The sequence below is a fragment of the Pteronotus mesoamericanus genome, unplaced genomic scaffold (genome assembly GCF_021234165.1).
Source record: "Pteronotus mesoamericanus isolate MK-2021 breed Mesoamerican mustached bat unplaced genomic scaffold, CSHL_Meso_final contig_24, whole genome shotgun sequence".
NCBI lineage: Eukaryota > Metazoa > Chordata > Mammalia > Chiroptera > Mormoopidae > Pteronotus > Pteronotus mesoamericanus.
Window position 1 is genome coordinate 10282608 of NW_026555100.1, and position 20346 is coordinate 10302953.

At 33.9% G+C, this 20346-nt stretch overlaps 1 protein-coding gene across 2 annotated transcripts in view; it reads left to right on the top strand.

The window, feature by feature from the left end:
- Window positions 1-1011: 1011 nt before the first annotated feature.
- HERC4 (HECT and RLD domain containing E3 ubiquitin protein ligase 4) overlaps window positions 1012-20346 on the top strand; it is a 128778-nt gene continuing 109443 nt past the window's right edge. For both annotated transcript variants that reach the window (XM_054572711.1, XM_054572712.1), the window contains exons 1-4: window positions 1012-1337; window positions 2632-2662; window positions 3120-3424; window positions 19288-19447. In XM_054572711.1, coding sequence (XP_054428686.1) covers window positions 3199-3424; window positions 19288-19447 — 386 coding nt within the window. In that variant the 5' untranslated portion in view covers window positions 1012-1337; window positions 2632-2662; window positions 3120-3198. The remainder of the gene's footprint in view (window positions 1338-2631; window positions 2663-3119; window positions 3425-19287; window positions 19448-20346) is intronic.

Sequence of the window (20346 nt, forward strand, 5' to 3'; positions counted from 1 at the left end):
ATTAGGACAGAAGATTGGAAAAAATTCTCTGAGAGGCCAAAAGGGAACCAATCCTGCTGCCACTTTGATTTCAGACTTCTGGCTCCCGTAACTGAGACAATAAATTTCTGTTGTTTAAATCCATCCACTTTGTGGTATTTTGTTATGGCAGCCCTAGGAAACTAATACACATACTTATACATAGTATAGCACATACTAATCTGAAATATACTTTTCAATGAGATAAAGAAACATGACCTATTGTCGAATTCTTTGTAACAATTCAACAGTCACTCTGAGGTCACAAGTTCTACCAAAATCTAACATAAATAATCAAAAGTGCCTTCTTTCAACTTTCCTCTTTTTTAAGAGGTTACGTAGACTGGCTTAGGAAATCAAAACTTTGTTTTTATAAAGCAGGGACTGTAGCCATATTTACTACTTAATTTTCTCTGAATGAAGGAGATTCTGCAATGTTAAGTCCATCTTCCAGGGAGAGAGCAGAAAGTAATGGCAGCCATCACTACTATCAGAAGCCTAACTGGTGGTATTGACATTTAATGCCATTGCTATGAATATACCCGTCATACTCAGATTAGCTCCTGCTGAGGCAAAGGAATAAAAGTGCTCCCCTGCCTCATAACTATATTAATATTTCATCTGCTACTTAAAATTCTCCCTGGAAAAGGGCAGAATAAAATAATAGATTGGAACCTATGAGTAGAAAGACAAACCAAAAAAACCAAGAGATTTTCTTCACTAAAAAGAAGCGTTGTTACAAAACACGACCGCACCTCGTTGGTCTCCGCAAACTCCAATTTAGTTACTTCGCTCTTGCCTTTTAAAGCAACGCAAAGGGGCACACTACGCAGGCGCCCGGGGCTGTGTGCCCAGGAGGGATTCCGGCGCAGTCGCGCGGGCCGGGAAGTGGGCGGGCGTGCGCGCTTGCTCTGTGGCTCACTTCCGGCCGGCCCTTCTCCCGCTCCCCCCCCACCCCGCCTAGGCACCTCCCCCTCTCCCTTCTCCCCAGTCTCTCTCCAACTCTACCCTCCCTTCGCGCTTTCCGCCCCGGTTGGCTCCTGTCCTTCCTCTCCTGCTCCATCCAGGTTGCTGACGGCCCTCCCTCGTCTGTACAGCGGTGGCGGCTGTATTTCTCAGAGGAACCCGGTAAAGTTTAACAGAAGCCGGGGAGGGGAGCAGCGAGCAGCGGCACCGACGCCAGAGGAGCCCTGCCTGGTGTTAGCCGCCCCTGGTTAGAGGAGAGTCCAAGACCTGGAGACCTGCCTCGGCTGCCGTGCTGCGTCGCTCTTTGGGGAGGCGCCTCCGTCGCCCAGGGCTTCCCTGACTTGAGGGGCCGGGTGAGTTCTCGCCCCGTTGGGTTCGGGGGCGTGTGACGGCATTAGGGATGGGGCAGGCCGGGTCTGGGCGGATGCAGGCCAGCCAGGCGCAGGGTGCTTTCTCAGCGCTTCCTCGTGGTGGGGGGCGGGGGACCAGGGCAGTGTCGGGGTTCCCTAACTGGGGTTGGAATGTCGCACCTCCCTGGGGAAGGTGCCCCTCGAACTGGGATACGCGGAGCTGCCGACCCTCGACCGCTGGTCTCTGCGACTTCTTAGAACTGGTGGCTGCCGTAGTTGACTGGTCGACCCGCGAGGTTGGGTGTGTGTAGACGTTTTCTCTTCTCTGGTCCCCCTGAACTGATCTGAGTGGATGTTCAGGGACTATAATGGGAATAAAAACTGCTTCTCATTCCCCTACCTGTTGCTGGCGTGAGGACGCCTTTCTTATACCCGTTCCGGCTTTTTAAAGAAAAGATTGGTTAAACCTCGTGCGCTGAAATAAAGGAGTATTTTCCTGTCCTCTCAAAAACAAAACAAAACTGGAGACAATGCAAAGCTCTTGGGAACTATCAAATTCTGATGTTCCAAAAAGAGTGAAATCAAACTTCTGTGACCGGATGGGGTCATGGAGTGGGACAGCTTCAGCACTTGCTAGCCCGAACGTAGGAAAGTTGGGTTTTGAAACTTCTCAGGTTCTGTGTAAGGAATGTGGGTGACTACAACGGGAATTAGGCTGACTTCCTGTAATTGTATTATTTAGCAACGCGTTGTGTTTAAAGATCTGTGTAGATTTACATGAAGTGGACTCTTGTTATCTGTGTCTTCAAACGAAGAAATACTCAATGTACTGGAAAGTTCTACGGATTTCGCCACCAAACTATCAATGGCCCAGCCCCCATTCTTGAAAAATCGGCAGTGCTGGGTTGCTCGCAGTTTTTTTCCATCTTCAAATAATTGTTTCAGAGGTTATAGATAGCTATTGATTGCCCAGGAGAAATATTTTTCAGTCACGGTTTCCACTCGTAATAGAAAATGTTGAAATTTGGGGAGAATTTTCATATTAAACTGCATTTTTTCTTTTGTGAGTATTATAATTACGTACATTGATTTAGTTTTAAAATTAGACTTGTAGTGATGTCGGAGTGTAACTATTTCTATTTTTAAAAAAATAAGTAAAAAAAAATTTTCGGAGGTGATTAAAATCAAGGCTTGACAAGAGAATCTTTTTTGCTAGAGCCTGGTATTGGTGTGACTAGTTGTAAGTCATTTAAATTGTGGGAAATTTAAAGTTTCCATTTTTGGTTTTCTATTACAGATAAGAACTTCAGTTTTCTGTTGATGTGGAGGTAGGTATTCGAAGGTTTAATTATGCTATGACTTGAGGGAGATTTCAGGGTTTTTATGTTACTGTAGTTGGCTAAACTTTTTAACTGTATAATTACTTGATTGTTGAAACAGTGAATAGATGTCTTATTTCTTCCATTGAAATTATTTAAAGAAAAAAGGATTAATTTCATCAAAGTACTTAATATTTCTAGTAGATTATCACACGATAACAATAAGAACTAAAAGTTTTAAATTTCATAAGAATCATGGAGAGTGAGAAATTTTCCCTAAATGTTTCTATATTATATTAAAAAAATACAACTAATTGTATTTTGAAACTGAATGATATGTATGTAGCATATTATGAAATAGATACAATGTTTACTATATAGTGATTATTGTAGCCTTGCTCTTGAAAGAGCAACAATTCATCATATTTTCTTGGAAGTCATCTTAACTTCTTTTATATCTCCTCAGACATAGAGATACCTTCAACTTTCCACTGTTTCAGAAGGGAATTTTTTATTGAAACTGGAAGACCTAAAGAATTACAAATATGTTGTGCTGGGGAAATGCATCTTTTGGACAGCTAGGTTTGGGTGGAATTGATGAAGAAATTGTATTAGAGCCCAGAAAAAGTGACTTTTTTATAAACAAAAAGGTCCGAGATGTGGGATGTGGACTCAGACACACTGTATTTGTTCTGGATGATGGAACAGTATACACATGTGGATGTAATGATCTAGGACAGCTAGGTCATGAAAAATCCAGAAAGAAACCAGGTAAGTTGAAACATTTTTTTTTTAGTATTTCTAATAATTGTATCATTTAATTGTGAAATGTTTCATAATTTCTCTAGTCCTAAACCTGTATTTTTTTATCAAGTTTTAAAAGCAAATCAAGATTTAAATATATCCTTTACATTTGCATACTTCTAAGTACTTTAATTAGTTTGTGGTTTCCTGTTTTAACTACTGTTTTAAATTCTTATTGTATGAAGCTTTGGTTTCAGAACATAATTATGGTGATGTAAAACAAATAGAGAAAACCAGTCTGCATTGTTTAGATTTTGGTACAGAGTATATAGGGTATATAGTATATAGGTCTTCATTAACAAGTACTGTTCAGTCACCTTGGGCAGATTTTAAATGCATAATTTATTGTGTTGTTTTCCATACATTAGAAAGAAAACAATTACTGTGAAAGAACTTTACTTTTCTAAAATATATCCCAATTCTTCTATTTTTCTCCCTGTGGTAACATTTTAAATGTATAATTTTATTTGGTTTAGTTTGAATTATTTTTTATTCCCCTAATCATCTAGTTTCAAGAAACATCATATTAGCTATTGAAAGTTTTGTGGCTATGAGATGTTCTGATTTTGTAGTGGGTGTACCAGCCAAATGTAAAATAATTTGTGGAGTAATGAGAATTTTGGGGAATGTGATCACATTTTATGTTCTGTTTTCCTGGCTATAGATATTTTACTTAATTTTTAAAATTTTTACTTACTAATTTTAGAAGGGAGAGTGGTGGGGAGTGAGAAAGAGAAAGAGAAAGAGAAAGAGAAAGAGAGAAACATCTACCAATTTCCCCATTTATTTGTGCATTCATTGGTTGATTCTTGTATGTGCCTTAATGGGATCATCCCGCAACCTTGCTGTATCCTGGACAACGATCTGACCGACTGAGCTACCTGGCCAGGGCCGGACTATACATATTTTAAAATCAAATATTACCACACTTACAAATATCACTATTATGTGAATTTTGCTTTAATTATGAATTAAAAATTAACTGTTAAGGTGTAAATTCAGATAAGAATGTAGCTGTATTGATTTACAGTTTCTTTTAACTTCAACAGCCATGACACTTTATTTTCTGTGGCAGTTATTTTGCTATGACTTCATTGTTTAATAGGTTTCTAGTGTTAGTTTACCTTTGAGAGGTTAATGTAGGTATAAAATATTAAGGTATTAAATTAAGGCATGTTATTCATCTTTTATATCATCTTACCACCATGCCAACCTTCACTCTTTTATCTTGTAAATGGTGTATAGTTCTCATTCTTCTTGTTGAGTCTTAATCTCTTTTCTTCTGCCTTAATTTGTTATTTATATATATATATATATATATATATATGGATGATTGGTAATGATGCTGAACACAGGTTTAATTATTGCAGAACTCAAGGTAAATGTCAGTTTTCTTGTACTTTACCTCACTAAGAATATTTTATGGAATCTTTCATAATCTTATGAAAATTAAGATTTTCATAATCTTAGGCATGGAAGTTACATTGGTAAGTAGGTATGAATGGTAATTTACTGGTAAGCATTTATTATCCCTGCTAGAGGCAGATGAATCTTACCTTTTTTGCTTAGCTTGGAATGCTGCCTCAGATTGAGGTTTTCATGGCATGGGACTGTTGCTATTCTTAAATTTAACATGTCCCATAGAAATAACTGAACATATCTCTGTATTGCTTTGGTAATTTCTGAGAGACTACAGGGCAAGTAGAAAGTACAAAGCCGGCACATAGAAATTGTCAGTATAGTTACTGCAGGTTACTAAGCTTAAAAATTTTTAAATCTTATTAAACACCTGTTCTGTGTCCAGGACAGAGGTAGATGCTGCAAAAATAGTATAACAATTATTGTGTCTGGGACAGCTTTTAACTCTATAGGTGAGATTCTGAGAAACTGAACTAGCCTAGAAGAAGCTTCTTTGTGGTCATGGTGACATTGTGATGATTGCATTGTTACATTTATATCACCCTGTTGATTCATCCTGGAAGCATTATTTGGTAATATAAGTTTGGGAGGGTGGGTTTGCCGAATTTATGATGCCTCTTTAGGATTGCCGCATTGTCCAGGATACATCATAGTCTATGATACAGAGAAATGAAAGGCATGTACTTTGTCTTTGAAAAATTTAGAGCCTGGCTTGGCAGTTAAGGCACACATAAATGAAATAAGTGGAGAGAGTTGAAATTTGACATGTTATATGTAATTTGAGTCTAGGAAATTTAAATGATGGGAAATGTCATTGTGGAATAGAATTAAAGAAAGATTTCTAGGAGAAAGTGAAATTTTAAGTTTAATTCAATCATTGATCACATAAATAGCTAGAAAATAAATCTGGGGCTGAATAGCTTAGTTTTTTAGAAGAGGATTCTGATTCTGAGAAAAGCTCTTTATTACCAGAAGTCCAGGTCAATGATACATTGAAGTGTACCTAGGTTACAGAGATAGGAGAAACTGAAAGCTCAGGGAGAGGTAGTTACTCTGATAGGGACTTTTAACTTCAGATTTAAGGTGCTTGAGTGAAAAATTTTAATGTTTTTAACTAAAATTATTTCCCTTTGGAATAATTCCTTAATGATTTAAATGTACTCCTTCTCCAGCCCTTTTTAAAATTTGTGAGTTTGAAGACTGAATTAGAAGATAAGTTCTTATCTAATTGGTTTTAAGGTCCTCTGATAAGTGAGTCTGGTTGAGTTTCTAGGATCATGTTATAAACAGAGTAATTTATTTCATCAGAGCTTTAAGCTTGTGCGGAGGGAGCTAAGAATTTTTTCTTAACAGATTGGCTTTGTAACCATACTAAATATTCTGAAAGAAAGAGAAAGGTGGCCTTAGTTATTAAGGATGAGCTATTTTTGCGAGTCATCACAACCTCCTGGAGGACTCGGCCTTACAGAGTAGTTAAATGGATTTGACCTATTATCCATTGGGAGAGGTTTCCATTCGAACTTTCTAGAAACTGCATAGGAATGTTCACTGATTTTCCTTATTATACCAAAAGTGCAGATTATGTCCATGTTCAGTTCTCTTCTTTTGTATATTTATACCCCTTGCTATGTCACTACCAGCTCTTTCTCAATTTCAGAGAAGTGAATGAACATCTACTAGCATTTTACTTTCATGTATGTATTTTTCCTTCATAAGAATTTTTTAAAGTTTTTTTTAGCTAGTGGCTCTCAGTTTCTTAATTTACAGGTAGCTTGTTAAATCTTCAATATGCTAGGCCATTATAGCTAAATTAATTGTTTTATTTTTATACTTCCAAATTCACTTCTAAAGATTTTAAGGTAACATAGGAAATGTACTTTTTTAAACTAGATCATTTACTCACTAAATATCAAGCTGTAGGTATAACATGGTGCCCATAGTCCTAAATGTGTTTTGCATATGTATTTTCCATTTGTTTCATGTAAGAAACAGTACTAAACTATTTTATGACCATAATTTGTAAATAATGTGATACAGTTATGTTAAAAATGACTGTTTTGATAAGCTTTTTATGGTTTGGAGATTTCTTTCAAGTAGATTATCTCATTTAATCCTCACAACAGTTTTGTATGGTAACTGGGGTGGGTTTTATGGTCCCCATTTTACAGATGAAGAAAATGAAGTTAAAAGAGATTAAGTGACTAACCATTACTAGATTAACAAATAGACCACTCTAAATTCTATGTTTTTACCTTTATCCCACAAAATTTTTCCCCTATCATATTTAGAACATAGTATGTATTCACCTAGGAGTGAATACAGTAGTTTCCATCAGTATTTTAATGTAATTCTGAGTCAGAAAAAACCTTGAAAATTATTTTATAACTAAGGTTATACAGTGAGGATATTACTATTGCCCCAAAACACTCCATGCATAAATGCAAAGAGAAGCCATTTTACAAACTATATAAGAAGGTTGAGGGTTCTATTTTAAATATGTAATATTGCACCAACACCAACTAAAAATTTAAATATATATATTTCATTCTTGAACCAAAGGCTAAGTTGATTATTAGCAAAGCCAGCAATAGAATTTGGAATAGTTGTGATAAAATTTACTGTAGCTTGTACTCAGTTCTTCTATAGAAGGTATAAAGATTATGAGCATTAATTCTGTTTCCTGTAGTGCAGAATCATAATTTCTACTGTTGAGTCACAACCAATAGAGTATTTTGATCATATAGCAGTAATTACTTGCTTGCCTTTCCTGCTTCATTTTCTCACCTGCTCTCTTTGCACATAAAACATAAATCTGTTAGTGAACTCCTTAAAAACCTATGAAATTTAAAAAGTAATGTAGGAAAATACATGTATAAATATGGAAAATAAAATTATTCGCTTAAGAGTGGATTAAAAGTACCAAATTATTCCACATATTTCTTATTGAACCAAAAAAGCACGTAATACCAAAGAAGCTCATTATGTTTTATAAATCCTAATTTTAACTGTACCTTCTAAGGAAGAGAAAGATATGGATGATACATGAAGACTTGAAAAAAAGAATTACTTGAGTCAGGAATGGAGGCTTGCTTTGGACACTTTGAGAAAAGTTAGTGCCCAAAACCCACAGTGTCAAGGGTAGGAACAAAAATCATGATACAAACAGATGACTACTGTTAGAGAAATGTATAATAATACTTTACTTTGTGTAGGACCCTACATCTGAGGAATTTCAAGAGCATTACACAATAACTCATGGTTCCTTTCAAAATGCTTGCGACACAATTTGCAAGAATTATCCTCATCTTAGGGGATAAATTTACGGAGAAATGGCAGCACAAGTTGGTAAGTAACTTGTCAAAATAGCAGGTGACTGGTGAACAACTATAAATTGAATCAGAAAATTTAAGTCTACCAGTCTCCTACCTTATTCACTAAATTGTGCTTATGCTTAGAATTATTTACAGTAATATCTTCTATTTGAGGCAGATCAAATACTGATGCACAGATTGTTTCTTTGCCATCCTATGTGATGGCTTATTGAAATAATTATTTTAACCAAGATCCTGCATTGTGATACCACTTTGGTACTTCATTATACCCTTGTGGGATATAAAGAATATTTAAACAAATACTTTTTATAATAACACCCAGTATTTTCTTTCCTCTGTTTTATGTCATATTCTGTATCCTTTTATTATCTAATGCTCTGCTAGTGTCTAATGTCTAAGGTCCAGGGTAAACTGCCAGATATTATTGATTTGGTAGCTAAATTTGGAGCTTGGATTAGTTATGTTGTATCAAGTCTGCTTTACATCTCTCTGTAGAATGCATTGGATTGGTGAAGGCTTTATAAAACCTTTAACCCGCAGAGAAAACAGTAATAGCAGTAGGTGTTTAGTCTGAGCAGTTTTACAAATACAAGCTTTTAAAAAGGATTTGGAAGCAATTATTTTCCTCTTTGTGTTTGGTATGTTGGTGTTTGTATCTGATTGGAAGTGAGCCATATGCATTCCTTGAAAGAACCAGGAGATGATAGATTTCAGTTTCACAGTTTGGGCCTTTATTAAGGATTCTTGTTGCACATGACAGCCTAGTGGTCTAGTTTCTGTCATCTCCTTAGTAAGTATTCTTAGGGTTCTGTGCCCCTGATACTCTCTACAAATGTAGCGCTGTTGAAGATCATTTCTCACAAGCCCCATGGATTTTTAAAATTGTTTTGAATACATAAGTTCTCACTTCATAGATAACTTGATTTTCCTAAACTAGTATAAAGCATATCAGGTACTTTGGGATACCTATTAAAGAAAATCTAATAGAGGAAATGTATTCAGATAATGTTATAAGGTTTGTTTTGGGGTTTTTTTTTTTTATTAAAATTGTGTTAGTAAGTAGAAATGTGGGGAAGCATTAATGAAGAGACTGTATCAGAGCCCACGGTTTAACTCTTTTCAGCTTCTGTGTATTTTTTTCATGTTGATGGAATTTAAAAGACAGTAATTAGTTTTATATCTTAACAGACTGTGTTAATTACCTTCAGGAAAGTCTGTGCTGTGTACAATTGTATTGTTGGAGTTGTTTTTGTTAAGAGGGAAACTTCTTGAATTTTGGAGGCTTAGTCTTTAAACTATAATATTTTATTTACCTGAAATTACCTTTTTTTCTTTAGTGATAGCATGGCAGAATTTTAGTTTAGCCTTTCTTGATCATAAGTAAAACATTTTAGAATTCCTTAGTAATATGTTTTTCACATTTTTAAATATTCTAATTATTTCTTTTTTAATATTAAAGTTTAGTCTCATTCCTTTGCAGGTATCATACTATTCTGAAATAACACAGTTTTAGTTTTTTTCTAGTTGTAAAAGTATTACGTATTTTTGGTAGAGAATTTGAGAATAAGAAAAGTAAAAATCAATCTTGATGCATGCCAATATACATAAATAAATGCTGTTGTCATTTGATATTTTTTTCTATACTCATCAGTGTTTGATTACAGACTAGAAGTATATTCTTGCATCTCAACTTTTTTTCAGTAATAACTGAATAAAAGTTCAGTATTTTCCCTGTTTTTAACTGTTTAGGAATATTATTTAATGATAATTTAACTTTTGATTATTTAAATATACCAATATTTGCCCTGGTCGGGTTGCTCAGTTGGTTGCAGCATTGACCAATACACCAAAAGGCTGAGGTTCAATTCCCGGTCAGGGTACATGCCTTGATTATGGGTTCAATCCCCGGTCAGGGTGCACACAGGAGGCAACCTATCGATGTTTCTCTCTCTTTCCCTTTCTTTTCCTTCTCCCTGTCTCTCTCCCTCTCCTCTCTGTCTCTCTCATAACCTCAGGTGAGGATTAAAAAAAAAAAAATAAATTAAAGCAAAAGAATGTACCAAAATTTATTTGTGTTCTCTTTTTTTGGAATTTATTTCAAGATTTTTGTTATAAATAGTGTTTTGTTATAAGTAATGAACATATACATAAATTTAGTCTTTATTTGTATGTGTCTATTTCTTTAGGAAAAAGAACATCTTTAATTTTAGCAACTATGGAAGGAATGATAGATAAATTTTATTTAAAAATTTTAAACACAGCTGTGACTCACTTCACAAATTTGATAAGCCCATAGGAAGATATTTGCAAATGAAAGTTTAAAAAAATGTATATATTTGACAAACTTTTGAGTGTAATGTGATGAATATTTAAAGATTTAGAAGGGAAGATAAAACAAGTGCACAAATAGGTATATAAATATAAAATGTGCTAAGTCTTATGAGATGCATAAACAGTGCTGTGTAGAGATGAAGATTGTAACCATTTGGGATGGAATGGATTATAGGTGAGTTTCTATAGGCAAGAAAGCATGTGAGCTGGAAGGATATGTATTTCAAGGAGGAAAGAATGAATAAGAGTGCCTCATAGGGAAAGCATCTCAAATGGCACTTGCCAAAATTGAGGCCTTTTAAGGGAATGGTAGTCCAGTTACCTGAAATTTCTGAGAATAGTGAGCAAGAAGGTTAGAAAGGTAAAAGTGAGGTCACATTATAGAATTAATTAAATTAAGGAGTGTGAATTTAATTTGATGGATAGACACTGATAGTTTGTAATAGGAATTATCAGGCTTTTATAAAGCAGGGGAGAGAATTTGGAGGTAAATTAATAAGGTTATAATAGCATTGCTTTAAAACAAGAAGGGAGCAGGTAGATCAAGGAGAGATCATGGAGGCAGAAAAAATGGACAGGTTTTGGTAACCAGATGGATGTGAATGATGAGGGTAAAGGGAAGAACCAGGTGTAATCCTAGGTTGACTTAGTAATTAGTAGAAAAAGGGAATCTAGGAAGAAGAGGAATGTGAACTATTTTGTTTTAGGAGAAGACAAGATTTTGTGAGGTGAACTTGATGACAATACTCATTGATCAGTAAGAACTTCAGTACTGTAAGTGGGGAGAAAGATCAGGGCTAAAGGCATGAAATGTTTTATTTCTAGTTTTGTTTTATCTTCAAAGTAGGCTAACATTCCAACCATAAATTACTCCTTGGTTCCAACCTATCAAGTAATTAATAACCATTAACAATACCAATTTTATACTTTTGGGAGACTTTAAAGTACCTGGTAATAGAACACCTTTGTAAATTTAAGGTAACCTAAATGGTTGTCCACTTTATTTTGCCTGTTTTATAAACTTGAATTTTTATATATAGATAAATTTAAGACATTTATTTGCCAGGTATCATCTTTTAGCCTTCTTCTTTGAATTTTATTAATAGGTTCATTTCATATTCTTGCCTAATGGACACAAACCTATATTTAGTTATGTTTGACTTTATGACTCCCAGGGTTTACTGGACACAGAGCTTTTGAACACACAAGATACAATCACATAGAAGTTGCTTTTAATTCCACTAATAGCTGAAATAATTATAACTATAAATTGTATATGTGCTGGCGTGTAGACAAGAGCTCCTGGGAAATGTGTCATCTGAGATACTGCTGTCTCTTCCTGATAAGGAAATGGGAGTGGGGAAGGTACAGGCCAGGCTGTAAGAGGGCCTAAGGAGCAGAATTAGAAACATCTGAAAACAATTAGAGGAAAGTTTAGACACTTTATCTGTTTTTTTTTTGAAGAAGTTTGTGATTTTTTTTTTAAGTATGGGGTGATTAAAATACACTAGAGTTTAAATTGCTTCTCACAGTTGATCCCAAGTATTTATCAACTAGCACATATAGAACAAGGTATAAAACATTGCATAGAAAACTATATTTTGGATTAAAATACACACACATACACACACATGCACACATTTGTGTTTGCTTATAGATGCATAAAATTATCTGGAAGGATACATACAACAAATAACAGTGGTTACTCTTGGTGCAGAAGTAGGATAAGAAATGAGAACTCCATTGGTAGGGAAGTGGATGGTAGACACAGATTTTTCACTGCATAGTTTTTTAAAAATATATATGATAACATATATATATATATAGCAATGTAAATATATATATATATATTTAAAGGGGTAGTGTCTGGAAATAAATCGTTTGGATACAAAGTCTAGCTCTTTTACTTTTTAGCTGTTACCTTGGCACATTGCTTAGTCACTCTTTTCCTGTTTTTTCTTCTGTAAAATTAGGGCAATCATGCCAAACTTCTAGAGTAGTAGTAAGGATTAAGTGAGGTAACACCTGAAGTGCATAGAACAATGCCTGGCATGTGATGAGTACTCAGTTAATATTTGCTTAAAAGAAAAAAAGCTATTAATATTAGAATGGGAATTTAATTTTAGGTCTGCCTTACACTAAAGTGGGTAATATGTGTTTGTATATTTGCCTTCAGGTAGATAACACATCTTTCCATTTACAACTGAAATTCAGGTATTTAATCCAAAAATTGAATATCTTCCCACCATGTCCCAGACATTGTCCTCAAGCATGAAAGTACTTCTTTAACTTCAGTCTTCAATTATTATGCCAAAATTGTTGAAGCTGGTATTAAAAAATTATGCCAAAAAAATGTATGTTTGTCACGCTTAGAGGTAATGCTATATTAGAGCAAGATATAAAGTGAATTGGATTCCTTTAAAGATATAATGATACAGAAAAAAATAAAAATTACATATGCCTTTTTTTGTTCTGAGGAGCTCATAAATAATGGAAGTCAGATTCATTATTTTCAAAACAATTATTTAATGATAAATAATTAAAGGAGTCTTAGTCTATTCAGGCTGCTATGACAAAATTACTATAGTTGAGGTAGCTTAAGTAACCAACATATATTTCTCACAGTTCTTGAGATTTGGGGGTGTCCAAGATCAACGTGTTAGCAGATTTGGTGTCTGGTGAGGACCCCTTTCCTCGTTCATAAAAGGCCATCTTCTTTCTCATTGTGTCTTCACATAGCAGAAAGGCTGAGGGAGTTTTCTGGGAAAAGGCACCAGTCTCATTCATGAGGATTCTACCCTCATGATCTAATCCCCCTCAAAACCCACCTCCTAATACTATCACATTATGGGGTTATAAATTTTGAATTATGGGAGAGCACAGACATTCAGTCTGTATCAGAAGGTGTATTTTGTGTACTGTATATTGAGAATGATAGGTGCTTGAATAAATTGTAGTTATTTGTACTTTAAAATCCTGCCCCTCTCAAAAAAATATGTTTGATTATATCTCTCATTTTATGGTTGTAGTTATTTTAACAACAGTGCCTAAATATATTTGCTTAGTATATAAATATGTTGTGAATAAACAGAACATGCACTACGTATATAGTGCTTGACTGTGGGAGAAACCAATATATCAAGAAAGACAAATAGCCCTGGCCGGTGTGGCTCGGTTGGAACATCATCCCGTGCGCAGAGGGGTTGCAGGTTCAATTTCTGGCGGGGGCACATACCTGGGTTGCGGATTCAATCCCCAGTAGAGGCACATGTGGGAGGCAACCAATTGGTGTTTCTGTCTCACATCGATGTTTCTTTTTCTCTTTCTTTCTCTCTCCCTTCCCTCTCTCTATAAAGCAATGGAAAAAAAAATGTCCTTGGGTGAGGATTAAAAAAAAAGAAAGACATTTCTGAAATTATAGAACTGATAAAATGTCAAGAACAAAAAAGGAACATTTTAAATGGGAACCATTGTACTGTAAGTTAGCTATCTCAGTCTCTCTAAAATGGCAGAAACAACTCTTTGTCCTTGTATATTAATGCTTCTCAAGTTCGCTTATGTTCACACCTTAGGTTCATCTTAGGGTCTGCTTTTTACCCCATAGCACCAACATTGATTCAGTTGCCTAATCTTAATGGTTCTTTTCTTAGTAACTCTTGTGTTTCATTTCCTTTGCAAATAGCTAAATATGTGACCTTCAGCTAGTTACTTTAAACCCTTGGGCCAATTGTTGCCTCATATATTAATCTAAAATAATTATTTTTTTATTCTAGTTAGACCATTACTGATGTGTGTAAAAGCTGTGGCAATAACTTTCTAACTGATCTTCCTGTTTAAATCCATCTTCCTTGTTCAGGATTAATTTTTCTAAGTCATATTTCCTTTTCTTTTTCGAGTTTGTCCAGCTGAAGTACCATTCTCTTACACCTCCTTAGTCACTGTTGTAAGAACTCAAGTTGCATGTTTTGTGTAGTACCAAGTACAGTTACCTGTCATTCAATAAGTTGATTTGCTGTCTTATTTTATATAATTATTTGGATAAAAATTTTCTTTACCATGTTAGCTTTTGGTGGGTAGAAACCTTATATATTTCAACACTATAGTGATGACACTATGGTGTACACAGAAGGAACACAGAGGGTTTTATCAAATGCATACATGGTCAGTGTATGTTATTGGATGTGCCATAGGAAGGGAAGAAAATTAAAGACTTTTGTCTCAGTGAGCTTGATGACCATTATTATAACCAAAAATTTAGTATTTGAAATTGTTCTAAGAATATAACATGCTGGAGATGATATAGTAAAGTTGATGTGGTCATAATAGGAAAAAAGAATGAAGCTTGGAAGAAGCTTCCTAGAGATCCCAGAGAGAGGGGTGACCACATACCACACAGGGCTGCAGGGGAAGACACTAGGGTAGTCAGGAGGCAAAAGGCAAGAGGGCAGGGTAGATCTTAGCTTATGACATTTATTGTAGTTTCCTAGGGAAGACAAGACTGGGCAGAATAAACAGTTCAGGATTGTCTAGTTTAATTCCTGCAGGTTTTGAGTTAGAGGGTTGGTTTATAGTTTCCTAGTACTTGGCCCTGGGATGATTTAGGTTAGGGGAGATACTGGCTTGGTGTGTGAGAGTTAGATGAGGACGTAGTTGCTGGTATAAACTCTGGATTTTTGGTTTGCATATGAAAAGTGTGATAGTAGGCAAGTTGTTATCTTTAGGAATTGAGTTAGCCCTGGAAGGGGCCATCTCTCCTGTGCTCTATAAGCGCGTCCTCCTTCCCCTTCCCCACCCTAAATTCAGGGCATTAAGAATACAGAAAATACATTATTATAATTGGCCCTGTGATGAATGAGTGTGAAATATGAATACAGAATCTTAAATAAAAAAACAACACCCAGAACAAGAACCCTGCTATTATATTGAGGATTCATTCTTGCTCGTATTCACTACTTTCAAGAGGTTAATGTCATCTTTCAAAAGTCAGAAAAATAAAATGCATTAAATACTCATTCAGTTGTTTAAACAACAATAAAAGGGAAAAAAACCACTTGTGGATATCCAGAGTTGACAATTAAGTATTCATTTTTTCAGTCTTTTTTCCTGCATATATAGGGGCTATGTGACATTTTAAAACAAGAATGGAGTACATAGTACCTCTTTAATATCATGAGATGCTCTCGTTAACATTAAATTTTTAGAGGTGAATTTTAAGTGCACTTCATATTGCTCTTTTTAGAGTGTAGAGTTATTCAGAAAGAAAGAAAGAGAAAACATTTATAGCAACTAGTATGGCATGGTAGGACAGAGGATTTTGAAACTTAAGCTCTGGCAGAATAACTAAGGAACTGAAATAGTGCCTCTTTAAATTAGCTATTTAAAGTATATTTCTTAGTTTTAGAGTTATTATCAACATGACTGGTGTTTGTTGATGTTCATAATGATATTGTTTTTTAGACCCTATAACTTGAACATAAAACATCAACAGAAATTTTTGTTTTCTATATAAAACATTGAAAGTCATTTAAACTTTGTTAGAATTCATTGTTTTAAAATTAACAATATATGTAGGACTTCATTAAACTGATAGACTGCATTAAGAGTTAAGATTGATTGTGGATTTGAATTACACCTGGTAATTGTACTGTTAAACCAGGGAGTTACTGATTTATGAATGAGTTATGTTTTGAAAAACTTTAATTTTTTTCTTTACTTATGGAAATATTACTATATATCATAAATAAGTTTTCAAACAAATTTCCTTTAAAACACATTATACCTAAGTATAATATTTTAGTAATAATTATATTTAACTGACCTGTGTAACATTTTTTATAGAAAAATTCATTCGAGTTTTAAATCTGGATATCAGAAATTTATCTGTACCCTTCACCTGTCTTGTCTTGTTTAGTTCTCTTGATTTATTAGTACCAGAAAGTTCAGGATAAATGTTTGTGGGCAGCATTTAATTTAACTATACATCACATTTTAAAGATAAACAGTACCTGACTATAGCCTGTTTCCTCAGTTAGAAACTATCACTCCAAGTTAATTATTTCCCTAGTGTTTTGATTTGGGAAACAGGACATTTGTTCTTGTGAGGTTCAGGGTCATTTTATAAGACAGGGGCTTTCTATACCTTAAAAAATTCTTTTATTTTTTTTCTGATTACCAAAATAATACATGTACTTTATGATTTTTTTTAAAGCTGTAGAAATGTGTGATTTAAAAAGCAGAAGATACTTTTCCCCCTACATTCTAAAGATGGCTACTACTGTTTATGTTTTCATGTCTTTTACACCTGTGTTAAAAGACATAATTTTATACACATTTACATAGAGGTCTGTGGTTTGCTTCTTATTTAATATGTTTATCTTTTCATGTTACTATATAGACATTCTGATAGAAGCATTGATTTTTATTACATGAATATTCCATAATTCATTTATCCATTCATGGAAATCAGGTTATTTATTGTTGTTGTTTTTTTCTAATTATAAACTATGATGTAATAAACATTGTTTTACAGTGTATAATAAATTCTTAAAAGCAAACTTTCTGGGTCACAGGGCATACCTGTTTAGAATTGTAATACATATTACCAAATTTCTCTCTAAAAAGCTTTTTTTTTTGCTTATTTTTTAAAGATTGTGAGAGAATTGTGTCCTAGGCCAATTTTTTTTGTAAATTTTTTTTTTGCCATTTTTTAACCCTTTGGCATGGAAATAATAATGTAAGTATGAACTAGAAACTTTAAGTTTCAAAATCAAATTTATCTGTGATTGAATTATTCAGAGTAGGTTAATTCTTCCTCTGGATCACCTTTATTTTTTGTTTCAGTTTTTCAATTATAGTTGACATGCAATATTATATCAGTCTTTTCACTACTTTTAGTTAGTTTCTTTTGCTATAACAAATTGAGTTTTCTGAAATGGGTATATGGAATCTCTTCCTCCTTCCTTACCTCAGGACTTACCTTAAGTGTCAGTGTCTTCCAAAATTCTTTGTTTCTTTCAAGGCTTTAATAATTCCTGTGTCCTTTTTGTATATCTTTATCTTAGCAATTTAATCACAGTCTTTATCCTACTGTTTTTCTCTAGGCTGTAAACTTTTTGAGGGCTAGAACTCTGTTTTCTTTATCTTTCTGTCTCTAGAGCTTGGAGCACAAGAAGTATATTTACTAAATATTGTTTAGTATGAATGATTGTTTATTTGTTTTTTTGATTCTTGATCCCTTTAATTTTACAGTTATTGCTATCTAATTCAGGTACTCTCATTTGTTATTGTTTAACCAGCCAGTCTTACTCATGCCTGTTGTTGTTTTGACATTTTGCTGCTTTTTACTAGTTTTCCTTGAGGATTGTTTTGGAGAAAAATTGACTTATTTCTGGGGCCTCTGTGAGAGACTACAGTACTTCTGTGTGTTTTATTTCTTCCTTAATTAAGATTTCTTGGAATGTTTTGATACAAACAAATGATGGGATGCTTCTAAGTCCTTTGCCTTAATTTTTGTGAGGACAATTTGTTATATCCTGTTTTCATTTTTTGTTTTTATATGTTTTTGCAAAATAATTTTATAAAAAACATACATATAAAAAGTGAGAGATTAGTATAATGAACTTCTATGTACTATTCAACAGCTTCTTGTTATTAATTCATATAGTACTTTAAGGTAAGTACTTAAAATGTCATTAGAGTTGTACAGATTCCTAGAGGCTATCTAGGGCTAACCTCCCACCCCAAAATGAAGGTTAGTAATCGAGAAATAATTTGAATTTCTCCATACATAAGGATTTAAATCTCCTTGATGCAATCTGTTTCCTTATTGAATATTTGCATTTGTACACAGAGCTAAAATATGTGTCTGAAGAAACCCTGATTGTTTTAGTTTTACCAACACTTAAACACGAGGCTTTCAGTTTATTGAAGACAGAAATTACAGCTTTCTTAATAAGCTAAAAAATTAATTTTAAATGGCATCTTAAAAGTAAAACTTGTAGTGGTATTAGTAAAAAACTGATAGACATTGCACACCCTAAGATTAAGGAACAATTTCACTTTCTTTATTGATTTGCCAGTGGTTATGGCAGTCTTATGAAAGGCCAATATTTAGAATTCCTGGTGTAATACTTGAGAATGTTTTAACTACATGTGAAGCTTTTATATCTTTGTCAAAATGGCAGTCCACAACATGAAACCCATTTCTTATGGTTACACTGCCTTTCAGTTCTCTCCTCAGCATATCCAGTAGATGCTGTATTTATGAGCCCTCTAAAAAATTTTTTTCCTATCAGTAATGTCAGTTCAGATTAGTATTTCATTAAGTTCAGAATCACTTCATAGTCGTAGCTCTGTGGTAATGTATGTGTCAATTATGATTTTATTATTAAAAAACAAACAGCACAGGTTATTTAAGTGATTTCCTTTTTAGCTAGACTCTCTTATATTGGTAACGGCTTTGATGAAGAGCACTTTCTAAGAGAATCTTTATAAACCCTTAAAACCATCCTCCAGATGTTCAAGTTATTTAATATTCTGAGTTGATTATTCCCTATGATGTATATCTGTATTTACAACAATGAAAATTTTGTATGGAACATATTTGTTAGATTTTTCAGAATAACTGAAGTTGTACCTAGTTCGTATTTCAGTATTTCCTTAGCTTTTTTATGCAAGATGAAGATTGTGTTTTATTCTCATTGGTAGTTCAAAACTAGAATATAATGTCTCTCTTCCTGATTTCTGTAGAGCAGGTTGTCGCCCTGGATGCTCAAAATATTGTAGCTGTTTCATGTGGAGAAGCTCATACATTAGCACTAAATGACAAGGGCCAGGTGTATGCTTGGGGTCTCGATTCTGATGGACAACTTGGCCTGCTAGGATCAGAGGAATGTATCAGAGTACCCAGGTAACAAAGGTGACCAAAAGAGGTCTTCAATAATCTTTTGTCATAAATTTACTATTAAATTATTTTGTATACTGTGAGCCTATAAGAGTTGACAGCTAATTATTTCTCCTCTTTGAGTTCTTAAGATTTAATTAGATTCTTACCTTTGAGTCCAGTGCTCTTTTTTGTACACTTTGTTTCCCCCCACATATCTTGAATAGCCCGGCTATTAACATATTTATTAAATATTGGTTGGTTGTATGTTTCCCCAGCTTGTATTTTTAGTCTTTATTGTTTTGATTAAATATGGAAGTTCCACATGCAAAAAAAAGTTCCACATGCTTAGTGAAAAAAGAATTCAGTCACTTTCCACTTTTTTATGTAGCAATGATCATGATTTATATTAACCATTAAATTCATCATAGAATTATTTAAAAATTAAAAAACAAACAATGCTTTATTAATGTTGTAGATTTACATAGGGCACAGTCACTGTTTTAATATTAAAAATTATAAAAGCATGAACATATCTAGGCAAAAATATAAATATTTAAAGAAAAATGTCCAGTTTCTTTTAGATAAATAATACACTAACTCATGCTTAGTTTTTAAAATTATCCAAATTCTTGTCCCCTTAAACTCTTGATCTTTCTTCCTAGTAATAGTCATAGGGACAAAGAGAGCTCTCCAGGGAACCAAGGAATTAAGCTAATTTTAAGATTTATTTCAGGTAGCACTTTTTAAACATGTTTAGGTATTTTTAATTTCAAATTGATAGTTTGTCTCAGTTTAAGAAATACAGTGTAACTACTAAGATTTTAAAAATGGAGCCCAGGAACTAATATATTTCAGAACAGGATCTCTTATCATTGTCAGAAATGAGTTTTGTTTTTTTAAACTAGGAAAGATAGCTCCTTTAA